This window comes from Erpetoichthys calabaricus, chromosome 2 (assembly GCF_900747795.2).
Source record: "Erpetoichthys calabaricus chromosome 2, fErpCal1.3, whole genome shotgun sequence".
Lineage (NCBI taxonomy): Eukaryota > Metazoa > Chordata > Cladistia > Polypteriformes > Polypteridae > Erpetoichthys > Erpetoichthys calabaricus.
Genome location: NC_041395.2, coordinates 305,866,666 through 305,880,814, shown reverse-complemented (window position 1 = coordinate 305,880,814; position 14,149 = coordinate 305,866,666). Strand labels below are relative to the sequence as shown.

At 39.4% G+C, this 14,149-nt stretch overlaps 1 protein-coding gene across 1 annotated transcript in view; it reads left to right on the top strand.

Annotated features, from left to right (window-relative positions):
• Positions 1 to 14,149, top strand: part of sorcs3a (sortilin related VPS10 domain containing receptor 3a) — a 1,273,344-nt gene that overhangs the window by 1,000,431 nt on the left and 258,764 nt on the right. The window contains exons 14-15 of the mRNA XM_051922209.1: positions 6,515 to 6,622; positions 10,924 to 11,041. Coding sequence (XP_051778169.1) covers positions 6,515 to 6,622; positions 10,924 to 11,041 — 226 coding nt within the window. The remainder of the gene's footprint in view (positions 1 to 6,514; positions 6,623 to 10,923; positions 11,042 to 14,149) is intronic.

Below are 14,149 nucleotides of genomic sequence, written 5' to 3'. Positions count from 1 at the left end.
GACTTTAAAAAGGCTTTCCACTCTCGATCCCAATGCAACCAGACAGAGCTTGAGCAGAGCTGAGAGAGACCAGTGAGCACAAACTCAAGGTTATTATGGCTGCCAAAGGTGCATCTATCAAATAATGCCATGGGGGGCATTAATACTTATGCAGTCAATTATTTTTTGTTTTAAATTTGTAATTAATTTAAATAACTTGCAGAGATCTGCTTTCACTTTTGACATTTTTCTGTTGATCAATGGCAACAAATAAAACAAATTAAATCTATGTTCAATGTTTTTTCACAAGAAAATGTGAAAATTTCCAGGGGTTGAATACTTATTTTAAGCACTGTACTTAGTCCTACATGTTCTGAGCTCTCCATGTTCTTTTGACTACACTCTTGGCTCCTCCTTTAAGAAAGCAATTATCTCCTTTTTTAACTTTAAATTAATGTTTTATATAGTTAATTATCTTTTTTTCAGTTCTTTGGGTCTTGCCAGTCTTCTAGTTTGGTCATAATTATGAACAGTGTGGGGAACAGCCCGGACACAGACAGGTGGACACCGATGGTTCAAAAACCAGCACACATTTATCCATTATAACACAAATAAACAGCGCAAACAACCCCAGTGCCTCAGCACCAATCACCCCAAAGTCCAGGCCTCACAATGCCTTTTCTCTCTTCAGGCCCACCTCCACTCCTCTCCTCTGAGCTCCGTCCTCTTCCACCCGACTCCAGCCATCGAATGGAGGGAGATGGCCCCTTTTAAACCCACCCGGACGTGCTCCATTTGCCTCCCAATGAGCGACTGCCGAAACTCCCTGAAGTGGCAGAAGTGCCGGCAGTGCACACGGAAGCACTCTGGGTGTCCCTTGTTTTCTTCCCCCAAGCACTTCCAGGTGTGGCGGAAGTGCTGAGGGCCAGGGCTCCTCAGGCATCTGGGCATCCCCTGGCGCTGACCACAGGCCCCTATAGGGTTGAGCTTCTAAGCTCTGTTCCCGTAGTTCCCCAAATCCACCAGGGAAGTCGCCCCCTCGTGGTCTGGAGGAGGCGTAAGCCCCCCTCCGGTCCTTCTGTGCGTCCAGGCTGGGTACCACCCCCAGCCACTTGCCACAACAGTTAGTCTGTCTCATATAGAAATATCAATAAACCTAACACACATCTCTTGGGTTGTGAAAAAGAAAATAGAATACCAAGAGAAAAACCCACACAGACAGAGAGGCAATGTGCAAACTTCCCACGTACCAAGTTGCCCTTATTTTTATAGCAAATAGAAATATTTTGTTTAACATCATTCACTTTATTTATAATTTACTTTATTTGCTTTACGGGTAGACTTGCAATGTAGAAACCAACTTCTGTCAAAGGCATTCTTATTGCCGTCTGTATGCATAAGAATCACGACATTCTGAAAAATAACACGCGTCTTGATGTCAGAATGATGGCACTTGTTTCTGTCATCTCACTGACAATTTTCTGGTTAAAGTTTGCTTCTCAATCTACATTAACATGCATTTCCTTGTTTGCAAGCATACAAAGTCAGACAGCTTGGTGAATCTGATCAGATCTGGGAAAGGTTACACAATTTAAGTTCAGTAATTCAGGTAAACACTTCTTACACACTGGGACTTGGGTATTTATATTATAATCCTTACCATACAGTACTTTGATATCATAAGTAGATTTAATACTACAGCTTTTTCAAGTAAATAAAAGTAACAGTTAGTAGTATAACCATATGCTTGTTTACAAGCCGTTTAATGCACCCAAATAACTATATTCAGATGGTTTAAATTAATGAATTATATTTTGTAATAATGGAAGGGGTTTTTTTGTTCTCAAACTCTGAATGAAAGCCAAAGAGAACAGATGTATAAAAAAGGTTGCATTATCTAATGTATAAAGCTAAAAATCTGCATGTGTGTGTATATACTGTGTATGAGGGTGAATCAAAAATTATCTGCACTCCGGGCAAGTACATAATTTGTCAACATAATCTCCCTGCTTTTCAATACTCTTTGTCCATCTGTCAACAAGCTCTTTCATTAAAAAATGTTTTAGGCTAAGCTGCAAGCCAGGAATGCACCACTGTCCTCACCAGACATGAATCGTTGTCCTTGTAGGGCTTCTTTTGAAACCCAAGTCTGTCGTGGTTTACTGCATAGGCAGAGCCATGGCTGATTTGCAAATGATTTGCCACATCCTCTACTGTCACCCTTCTATTCAACAGAATCATTTCACGAGCACGCTCAATGTTGTCATCAGTTGTGGATGTGGACGGGCGTCCGGCTCTGTGGCTGAAACTTCTGCGAACTTCCTTGAACTTCTTTATCCATTCCTACACACTTCTTCACGACAAAACACTTTCTCCATACTGTCGGCACCAGGCACACCCTCAGACCACAAAAAACAAATCACTGCATGTTGCTCTTCTTTCATGCAAATCACAAGTGGGGCAGCCATTGTTTCTCACACCGCAATTACAAATGATTAGATGTAACACGTTCACACTTGCACTGCAGTGACTGGGGAGACAGGGACCCCAACAGGGCTGCATTACCGGACTATAATTCCCAGTGAGTGTCTGAATGCATAGCAAAGCCCAGGGATGCTGCCATCTAGCAGGTCGGGGAGCATACAGCCTTGAAACGGAGCTTCCCCAGATTGCTCTGTAGTTTTGGCCTCCTGGCCAGTTAAGAAACTGGGACCAATCCTGAAGGAGCACCAGTCCGTACATGTTGCCCATTACATTGTTCACCCTTCTTCTAATTCTGAGCCCAAGGAGTAAAGAAGTCATATTCTACCACCACTTGTGGTGTTCTGGCATAGGAACGCATGCTTTTTCCGACAGAATTTGTTTTTATCTTATTTTTATGGGCTTGTAAGGCCCTAGTCCCATCCCTGTCTTGTTGAACTCCCTTCTGCCACGTAGTCCCACAGTCAGTGAAGCATGCTACTACAGAGTATTGTTATCATTCATGAAACCAAGAACAACCAGTAGGATTGCCAGGAAAGCACTGGCCCATAAATAATATTCCACTGTATTATTGGTAATGTTAAAATGTCTCCGATGTGTATGTTCACCCTGTCCAGAGATTGCTCCTGACTTGTAACCAGTGCTTGCTGGTATAGGTTTGACCCACCCCATGAAACTGCTCTGGGTAAGCCCGTTTAGAAAATGGGTGGCTAGATAATACAATTCAAGTAATTTAGAAAAGTGTAGAAATGTACATTGTGTGATTTGCATTCTATTACAAGTTTGACTATTATCAAATGAACCTATAATCCAGACTAATTCTATAATGCATCACAAAAAACTTTGAAGTACGGAAGATTTCATATGAATTCTCATGAGAGCTACCATAATTGTAACTTTCTTGTGCATCACAGAATATGTGTTTAACTGTTTTTGTGGTTATCATCTGGAAAGCTTCTGCATCATTTTTAACGTGTTTGCTTTCAGATATATATACACATAATATATTTAATGGCTACACAAAATTTTTTAAATTTAGTTAAAGAATCCCGCCAACTATGCCACTTATAGCCACCAGGTGGCGAACCAGCTCCCCAAACCCAACATAAATAGATGCACAACACAAGTCCAGCACACACAAAGTCTTTTATTCCATTGTGGGAAACTCTTTACATTCCCCAGCTGTATAGCCAACACATTACACAAGCACAATAATAAAACAAGCCTTTTTCTTCTTCTCGTCAGTCTGTCTGTCTCTCCTTCTGCCTTCACTTCTTCTCCAGCAAGCACTGTTATCTCCCTCCTGACTCTAGCTTTCCAAATGAAGGCAGACTGCTCCTTTTATGCTGCACCTGGGAGTACTCAAGGTGGTTCATTAGTGAGGTCCAGAAGCACTCCCTGGTGTGGCAGAAGCCCAACAAAGCAGGGCTCTGCCGTCCCCCCTGGTGGCCTCCTTGGAACCCACCAGGGCTGTGCCAAACTCCAAACTCCTATGGAGCCCTGTGGGAATCCTAGCAATCCTTCCTTTAAGAAAGCATTCCAGACAGGAAAGGGCCCTAGCCATCCATCACAATATATACAGGCACATGTATGAATGACATCTAGCCAGTGTCTCTCTTTATTTCGCCTTATTATCTCGCATTAGGAATTTGTTAGTTTTTGCATATCTCTTGGGGTCAGAGCGCAGGGTCAGCCATTGTACAGTGCCCCTGGAGCAATTGAAGGTTAAGGGCCTTGCTCAAGGGACCAGAAGAGTAGGATTTCTTTTTGGCATTAACGGGGATTCGAACCGGCAACCTTCGCAGTTTTTCATTAGTTTGCCACCACATAAGCAGATTGATGAAGGACATCATATCAGCAGCCTTTCACAGAGCAGTAACCAACTTATGTGAGAATGCTAGGCTAGGGCCTGCTTGTTCAGCAAGTGTAGTAGGACAAGTAACAAAGTTGATTACCACAAGAGAAAAGGTGTAGAAAAGGTGTAATAACTAATACATTTTGACTTGTAGTTTACCAATTGATAAAGCAATTAAACTTAATGTAACAACAAATCAACTAACAATTTGAAACATCACAGAGCAAACCTTTTTTTCCTTCAATCACAGAACAGATTTTCAATTGCTTCTTAAATACATTGAGGGAGTCAGCAATTCAGATGGAGGTGGGCAACTTGCTCCACCAACTAGGAAATACACAGGAAAAAAGTCTGAATTGAGACTTGACACCATGCAGACTTGGAATCACCAGATGCTATTCACTGCCAGACTTGGGTGGGTGAGAAGAAACATAGCAAGTCACCAGTGTTTTCATATACGCAAGTGCTGGCCCATTGACTACTCTATAGGCAAGCATCAGGATTTGAACTTAATGCGTTCTGCTACAGGAACCCATTGACCTGAAGAGAGGAGGTGGCATGAGCCATCTTGGCTGGTTGAATACAAGACGGGCCACTGCATTCTGGATTATCTGCAGCAGTTTGGTTAGAGCAAGTAGAGCATTTAAGGGCCCCAGAATCAACCACCATTCTGTGAAAGAGGATCCAAGATGTCCATTTTCAGACTTGCAGAATTCAACACTTTGAGCATGTGTTCAGCGCAGAGCTGTGTGTGCTCAGCTCAGTGCTATAACTCTTTTTTGACGGCATAACAGCAGTGGGTCTGATTACACTGATCTGCAAAAAACTTTTTTTTCCACTCCTATATTTATAGATTTGAGGTTGATAAATTGAAATCTAGCAAAATAATTGCTCTAGCACATGCAGTGTTTGAGATAAAGGTTTAAAATGAAAAAAAAAACATATTTTAGAGAAAAAATATTTTTTAAAAGTAATTATTTAGACTTGAAAATATTCTAAATTACACATATAACTGTTTTAAATATAATTATTATTTACAAAAAGTAGTCACATGGTAGTTTTGTCCTCTTCTAATTCTCTAAAGATGTTTCACGGTGGAATGACCTAAAGATGTTTGCCAATACAGACTTACTCCAATTTTCACTGTAACGTCTCTCCATTTGAACAATGTCCTAGTGGAACCTCTCCCCATGTGTTCATCAGAGACCACTCCAATGTTCTCAAGGGAAACGGATTTTTAAACACGCGTTGCACCAAGTGGTAGGTAGGAAGCGAGAAGCTCCTCAATTAATTATCAAGAAAATTGTGACACACATGATTATGAATGCTTTCCAAGTTTTTTTTCAACTTTGCACAACTTTGATTTGAAGTTTGCACCCCTGAAAAGTTTTCAGATTTGTGGTCCAACAAAGATACTTTCTTTTATTTTTGAGAGAAAACCTCTGCCTGAGGTTTCTGAATTTGAGTGAGGTATTTACTGTTTGCTTGCCAGTTACCTGGTCAAGATGATGGCTCGATCAACCCTAGCTTGTATATTTCTGTAAAAACAATTTAAGCATCTATCTCTCCTGAACAATAAAAAGGCATCTTTCTTACCTTAAAGATAAATTCCTAGCTATTCTCAAGGAATAGAAACAAAAAGGAACAAATTTGTAGGAAATAACTTAATTTTGGTTCGTTTCAACCTCAACTAATGTTAAGAACGAGAAATACACTTCAAATAATATACTGAGCATGCCAAAAAACAAATGTATATTTTTCTAAAAGTGTATTTTTTACTAAATCTAATATCTCATGAAAACAGTTTATTGTAGAGAAATTCCATATTCACAAATGGATTAAGCACACCTAAATCTATAAAGTGCACAGACATTTTGGTGCGGACCAGTGTTATCAACAATGAAGAGATCATCCACAGAGAATCACTGAATGGTGCAATAACAGCTAACAGTGTCTCAACATCAGTAAAACTAACAAATTGATTGTGGAATTAACGAAAATTGAAAGCAGTTGTGTTATGCTGTTGTTAAAATTAATGGAGTTTCTTGAAGAACAAGTACCTTTACAATCGTAAGTTCTCTTATGGTCCCTCAATATCACTTATCTTATAAAATGGTTTCTCTTGATTTTAATTTGTTTTATAGAAGTGTTCAGTTATTTGGGTTGAAGTAATGATATATTTTCTTTATACCCTAACAGGATCAGTTTTGATGAAGGGAAACAGTGGAGTAAATACAGCTTTACCCTGACCCCACTCTTTGTCGACGGAGTACTAGTGGAGCCTGGGACTGAAAATCAAATAATGACGTAAGATTTTCTTGATGGTGTTTGTTTGTCTCATATTTTTGCTGTGTACAATCAGTGCTTTATGGATCATTTTTCTTATGTTTGTATATGTTATCCTCTATAACTTGCTTTCAGCCTATCATACTCAATATCAGTTTTCCTTTACATCAGGCAAGAAAGCACCTTTATATATGGAGATTAAGTGACTAATACAGTTGTTATGATGTACTGGTTTATTTAATTTTTATCTTATTTATTATTAGGAAGCCATACTTCTAAGAGTTCCTATTTCGAGTTTTTTGAGGCAATATATCTATTTTGTACGTTAATATTAATTTCTTGCTACAATGTCTGGTTTTGTAATTAATTTGAACCATTTCTGCTGCAATTTTGTTTTTGACGGGCCCCACCAAATTAAGTACCCATTGGTAGGACACTGTTGCCCTGTTAGGGGCATAATCACAGAGGTCATGATTCTGACACTAATAACACAAGGGGATAAAAGAGCATCCATAAACACACTTCACAATCTGAGATTGCAGACAATAACTGCTCTTGTGCTTCATTATTTTTTGATCTACTGGAATAAGACCTTTGCCTTACTTTTTTGACTCTGACTTTTTGCTTTGCATTTTTGGTTTTGTTTATATGTGCTCTTTATCGCCTGCCTTTGACCCTCGTTTTCGTTAACACAGCACCAATTTCCCAATCTGTATCATTATTCTCTTTGTTGTCTAGTATAGCACAACAAAAGTAAAACTCTTTCAATACAGTGACATGATCAAGACAGGTTTCAGCATTACTTCTCCAGTCCTGCAAAGAAGGTCCTCTACATGGATAAGGAAGACACTGATTGCAGCTAGACTGATTTGATTTCTGATGTTGCAGCTCAATGGGGGCTGGGTGGTCTTGTAGCCTTGGACCCCCCCTGCAGATTTTTTTTTCCCAGCCCCTGGAGTTTTTTTTTTTTTGTTTTTTCCTGGCCATCAGACCTTACTTTATTCTTTGTTACTTAATATTGTCTAATTTTACTTTTATATTTTTCTCTTTTCTTTCTTCATCTTGTAAAAGCACTTTGAGCTACATCATTTGTATGAAAACATGCTATATAAATAAATGTTTTTGTTGTTGTTAATTTTAAAAATTATGTTATAGCGGCTAGAAGCTCCTTCCAGACAGAACTAGACATGGTCTGTGGGGAAATTGTAGAAGTAAAAATAAATAAATAAATTAATTAATTAATTAATTAACTGGGTTCACTGCTCAATTCAGTAAACCAACATGAGGTTAAAATCCAGTCTTTTGAAAATCAGTTGACAATTATATCTTCCACATTGTCAGACTGCATGAATAGAATTAGAAGAATCAATGTCCAATTTACTGTATTTGTATTGCAGAACATTCAGAAGGTGGTGACCTTACACTCTTTTTTAAAAACCTGTGACCCACAATTTTTCTGGAATTATGTGACTTTTATCCAAAAATTATGTGCCGCCATAGAGTATATACTTCTAACAACAGTTAAGTGTGCCAAAAAGTAAAGCTAATGTTTTCTTAATTATGTTAATCGCCAAACACTGCTCCGGAAAGCCAGAAAATCTGAAAATCAAAAACTCCAGGCTGATTTTTTAATACTCCACAGCTTAATTCATCTGTGTTGCTCTTTTCTAAATAACATTACAACATTAGAATGATTTAGATGTGAAGAGGCCTTTGAGCCCAGCAAAGTCCTATTCAGTTAATTCTTCTAAAAATCCTAGTTTTGAAAATCCCTAGTCCTACTGTCTAACACACTACTTGCTAACTTATTCCAGGTGTCTGTGGTTCCCAGTGTAAAGAAAAACTTCTTAACGTTTCTGCAAAATTTACCCTTAACAAGTTTCCACCTGTGTCTCCATGTTCTTCATGAAACTCATTTTAAAATAAAAGTCTCGATCCACTGTACTAATTCCCATCATAATTTTAAACACTTCAGTCATGTATCCTCTTAATCTTCGTTTGCTTAAACTGTATAGGCTCATCTCTATTAATCTTTCTTCATAACTCGTCCCCTGTAGCCCTGGACTCAGCCTAGTTGCTCTTCTCTGGACCTTTTCTAGTGCTGCTATGACCTTTTTGTAGCCTGGAGACCAAAACTGCACACAGTACTCCAGATGAGGCCTCACCAGTGCATTATAAAGGTTGAGCATAACCTTCTTGGACTTGTACTTCACACATCGTGCTATATAACATCACATTCGGTTAGCCTTCTTAATGGCTTCTGAACACTGTCAGGAAGTTGATAGCTTAGAGTCAACTATGACTCCTAATTCCTTCTCATAAGTTTTACTCTCGATTTCAGACCTTCCATTGTGCATTCAAACCTAACATTTTTACTTCCAATGTGTAATTACATTTACTGTCATTAAATTCCATCTGCCCAAGCCTGTATGCTATCCAAGTCCTTCTGTAATGATATAACGGATTCCAAATTATCTGCTAATCCAAATGTCTTGGTATCATCTGCAAACTTAACCAGCTTGTTACTTATCCATCCATCCATCCATCCATCCATTATCCAACCTGCTATATCCTAACACAGGGTCACGGGGGTCTGCTGGAGCCAATCCCACAAGGCACAAGGCAGAAACAAACCCAGGGCAGGGTGCCAGTCCACCGCAGGACACACACACACACACACCAAGCACACACTAGGGACAATTTAGGATCGTCAATGCACCTAACCTGCATGTCTTTGGACTGTGGGAAGAAACCGGTGGAAACCCATGCAGACACGGGGAGAACATGCAAACTCCACGCAGGGAGGACCCGGGAAGCGAACCCAGGTCTCCTTACTACGAGGCAGCAGCGCTACCACTGCACCACCGTGCCGCCGCTTGTTACTTACAGTATATTCCTATCTAAATCATTTATATGTATTAAAAACAGCAGTTCTTAAAAACCCAAGCACTGACCCCTGTGGTACACCACTCTTAACATCACCCAATGCTGATAGGGTTCTTCCCATAATAACCCTCTCCTTCCTGTGTCTGAGCCAATTCTGCACCCATCTACAAACATCACCCTGAAATCCCACTTCTTTTAATTTGATGCCCAGCATCTCATGTGGCACCTTATGAAATGCTTTCTGAAAATCAAGATAAATAATATCGTATGCCCCTCTTTGACTATATCCTTTTGTTGCTTCCTCACAGAATTCCAGCATGTCGGTAAAACATCTCAACCCATGTTGACTGATCAGTAAAACTCCTGTTCTTGAAATGTGCTGCTCAATCTTATCCTTAATAATTCCTTCCATTAATTTACCTGTGATGATTGTTAATTTCACTGGCCTATAGTTCCTTCAATCTGCCTGGTCACCATTTTTGTATAACAGGCTAATACTGGTGCAACATGTTAATTACAACTTTTTATTCTATTCAAACCTCATTCAGTTGGTAAATGTTTACTTTTCATTATTTTGTAATTTAATTTAATTTAATTTAATTGTCTATCAGGGCCTAGGGTTCAAACGGGAGTTCCTTAGCACTGTGGCATAATACGTTGAACATTCGTATTACCCTCTCCACTCATTTTTTTTTACATTTTTATTTTTCATTTTTGTTTGTTCATTTTGCTACAGTTTAGCTGCTATTTTCTTACACTGGACTACATTTCCCAGGTGGACTTCTTCCTCACACGCTGTGTAGGATAGGAGAGGCCAAGAAGTGCAGTGCACACCCATCTGTCAGCCCTAGCATTCCTCTTAACTCAGTTTCTGCTAACTTAGCTATGCAGTTTTCATCCTCACACAGCAAGTTATTAGACATTCTGTTAAAATAACAATTAAATCATGGAAGAAATTACAGGAAATTTTCAGTCCTACCTTTGTGTGAGAAATTAAGGCTTTATAATGCCCCCTCGAGCCTATATTTGTCATATTTTTGTGTTGAAGAAGACCGTACTTCTAGACTTTTCTGTCTTTAAAGAGTCAGTGGATGTTGTGAGAGCCATGTGGGAGATTCTATGGGCGATGTGTTTGATTTCTCCCAAGTTCTACTTGAGTAAGGCAGTACAAGTTTACTGTAAGGCATCCTGAACTCAGTTCTTTAGTCTTACTAGGTTATTTTCAACATCTTAAACATGGAAATTTTCACTGCCTTTCCCAATTCTTTTTTTAAGGTTTGAAGTAAAGTTTGAGAGTTCAAGCATTTCAAAAAAAGTCCAGTTTGATGTCTTTTAGCACCACCAAATCAACAGCAGCTACAATACAAAGTGTGTGTATGTGTGTTATGTGTTTTTTGAAACAGCATCAGTCATTTGTAAACATTTGGTCTTTTTAGGTTTTTTGGACATTTCAGTCATCGATCTGAATGGCAACTTGTCAAAGTCGACTACAAATCTATTTTTGGGCGAGGGTGCACAGAAGGGGACTATCAGACCTGGCAGCTGCATAACCAGGTAAGACCCAATGCCATAAAAAGTAAAGCAACTGCAGAAAGAGTTTTCTGTGTTCAAACTTTTAATTGAATATCATAAATGATAGTGTCAGGATATTAATAAAGTATCTATCTATCTATCTATCTATCTATCTATCTATCTATCTATCTATCTATCTATCTATCTATCTATCTATCTATCTATCTAATTGGGTGTCTGACGGTACAACAAATTTCAGTATGTTTGGCATCTTGGATGGGATGTCACTAGTATCATTACCTGTCCAGCAGGCCAATATGTTGGGGGGTTACTATTGAATGCAGTGAGATTTCAATTGAGTCCCCAGGCTGAGAAACGGGAGCAATCATTTAGAACTTAAGAACAAGTATGTCAAATGAGAGGAGATCATTCAGCTTATCAAGCTTGTTTGCTTAACTAATTACTAAGGTTTTAGCTTCAACTACATGTTTCAGTAGTTTGTTCCAGATTTCTACATCACTTTGAGTAAAGAAGTGCTTCCTGCCTTTTGTTTAAATGCACTTCCCCTTTAGTCTCCATTGGTTTTTCTGCTTAGCTGAAGGAATTCTGCAAAGTCTACTTTATCGATGCATTTGAGAATTTCGAAGATTTGGATTAGGTCTCCATGCACTCTTCTTTGTTTGAGTTTCAAGTGCAGCTACTTGCTATTACCTTTGTTCCTGCACCTAAAAAGCTGCCTGCTCCTTTTATAGTTAGGTAGCCAGGATGGCAGGCGTAACCAGAAGGGGGCACCACTGTGCTCCAAACCAAAAACACAGTAACACCCAATACTCCATCCATCCATCCATTTTCCAACCCGCTGAATCCGAACACAGTGTCACGGGGGTCTGCTGGAGCCACCCAATACTCTCATTGGTTTAAATAAAAAAATATTTATTACACCTTGGCACATTCCAGATCACCTTTCCAAAGATCATTTGCACAATCACAATAAAACAAATCAATTCATCCTCCTTTCTTCCGCCCGTTGAGTGTTGCCTGCTGCATCCTTACTCTGACTTCTTGTTATGAGGAAGCTGGCTTCTTTTTGAACTGGATCAGCGAATGCTTCTTTTGCCATGTTGTGTCTTCCTGGAAGCATTTCTGGGACATATGAAAAGTAGGAAGGCACCCACGAACCCAACAGGGTTGCACTTCCGGACTCCAACTCCCAAGCACCCCTACAGTTGTCCTGACTGGGCTGCTACATGAGGACCACTGTCACCTGGCGTATGGGGGACGGAACTGCTTCTGACTCTCAGCTTCTGCTGGTCCATCCATTATATTATACCAGCCGGGTTCAAAATTATTTTTTCATCCTGCCGGCCAGTCTGTATGTCTTTCCGCTCTGACCTCCCATCTGGGTAAGAAACCATGCTCCTTTCCGGCCAGAATGTTTGATCTCCTGCACAGGATTACTTCAGGATACCATGGGAACTCCAGTAGGGTGGTCTCAGTTTTCCAAGGGCACAGTTTAAAATGACATCCAAAATCATCTTGTGGTAAGTGTCAAGGGCTCACCTTGGAGGAGAAGGAGGAGGACAGGCCAGTGTGGTTGCAGAGAAAAGGTGTGAGGAAGTCAAAAAGTGGAATGGTAACCCCAGAGATAGACAGGAATCCTAGCCATCTTTAAAGAGGCTATAAATCTTCTTTATTGATCCTATTTTCTTTGTTCCACTCCTTCATTGTGATTCTACCCTTTGTGTTTTAATAAAACACCCCTTTTGTGCATGCCTGGGCTATTTTTGTTTTTTTGGTTTGGGCATGTTTCTAGATTTTCCTCAAAAATTACAAGACATAGGTAGTGTTATGCTATGCATTAATGTGCGTGTACATGAACACAGTCGTTTCTTATTTTAAATAACACTCTGTCACACACACACACACACACTGTTCTCAAGTTATAATAGCCAGATAAAGCAGTTAACAAACTGTGCAATCACTTTCCAAGGTTATTATAATTAATAGAATTTGTACAAAACTAGGTTAGCTTCTCTTGGAGGATTACCTTGAGGGTAAGTATATTTTGGCAGGGAAGCATCAATACAAGAGCCAGCTATGCCTGCGGTGATCTTTCAAGAGTTTCTGCAGTTTCATTACGAAAGTCAATTTGTGTTTTGAAATAGAAGGAAAATAATTTGCACTATCCAAAATAATTGTGTAGCAAAATACATCTCCCTAGTAATTAATCTATTTACCCAACCAGAAAAAAAATTCTAATTATTTTTGAAATGAAGCTTAAATTTACTTTCATTAAAGGATTCTACTTGAGCTACTGTTGCTTTTCATGATAGCTAATTACAGTGCATATATTAGTTTTCTATCTTATATAACAAAATGACAACAGCATGATGTGGTAGTTGTAATAATCTTACATAACGGCATCTCAGTTGCTGAGGTATCTTTAAAAATGGCCATCACTTTTTAAAAGTAAGTGCTGTAAGTCTGGTGAGTTTTGAGCAGGGCACGTAAATTGGGGAAAAAATGGGCCTAGTTAAGGAAAAGTGGCTATTGTCCTGTACTGTAGCTACTGCAGGTCTGTCCTTCAGTCTGCATCAAATACTTGGCAAAGATTTATGCCCTCACTCATGTGACCATTCATGACTGATTTAGAGTAGGTGTTCAGCTCTGATCCGTTTCCACTCTGGTTATTCATGGGGTTTTGTGTATTCTGTAATTTTCTTCACACCCTTGTCTGTTCTTTGATCAAATTTTTGCATTACTTGTAATTTTGTCCTAGTCCTTTTCTTTATAATTATGTGTTTAGGACTCGGCTGAACTAAGGGCGGAGTGGTGGCTCTGAGGCAAAGGACCTGCGCTGGTATCCAGAAGGTTGCCGGTTCGAATCCCCGTCACTGCCAAAAGAGATCCTACTCTGCTGGGCCCTTGAGCAAGACCCTTAACCTGTAATTGCTCCAGGGGCGCTGTACAATGGCTGACCCTGCGCTCTGACCCCAAGGGGTATGCGAAAACTAACAAATTTCTAATATGAGAAATCATATAAGACGAAATAAAGAACAAAAAAAAAAAAAAAAAACTATGTGTACCATCTGATTGCCTTAGTTCTATGTCTTTTATCGTTTGACTCATTTTCTTGGATTTTGGATTAAT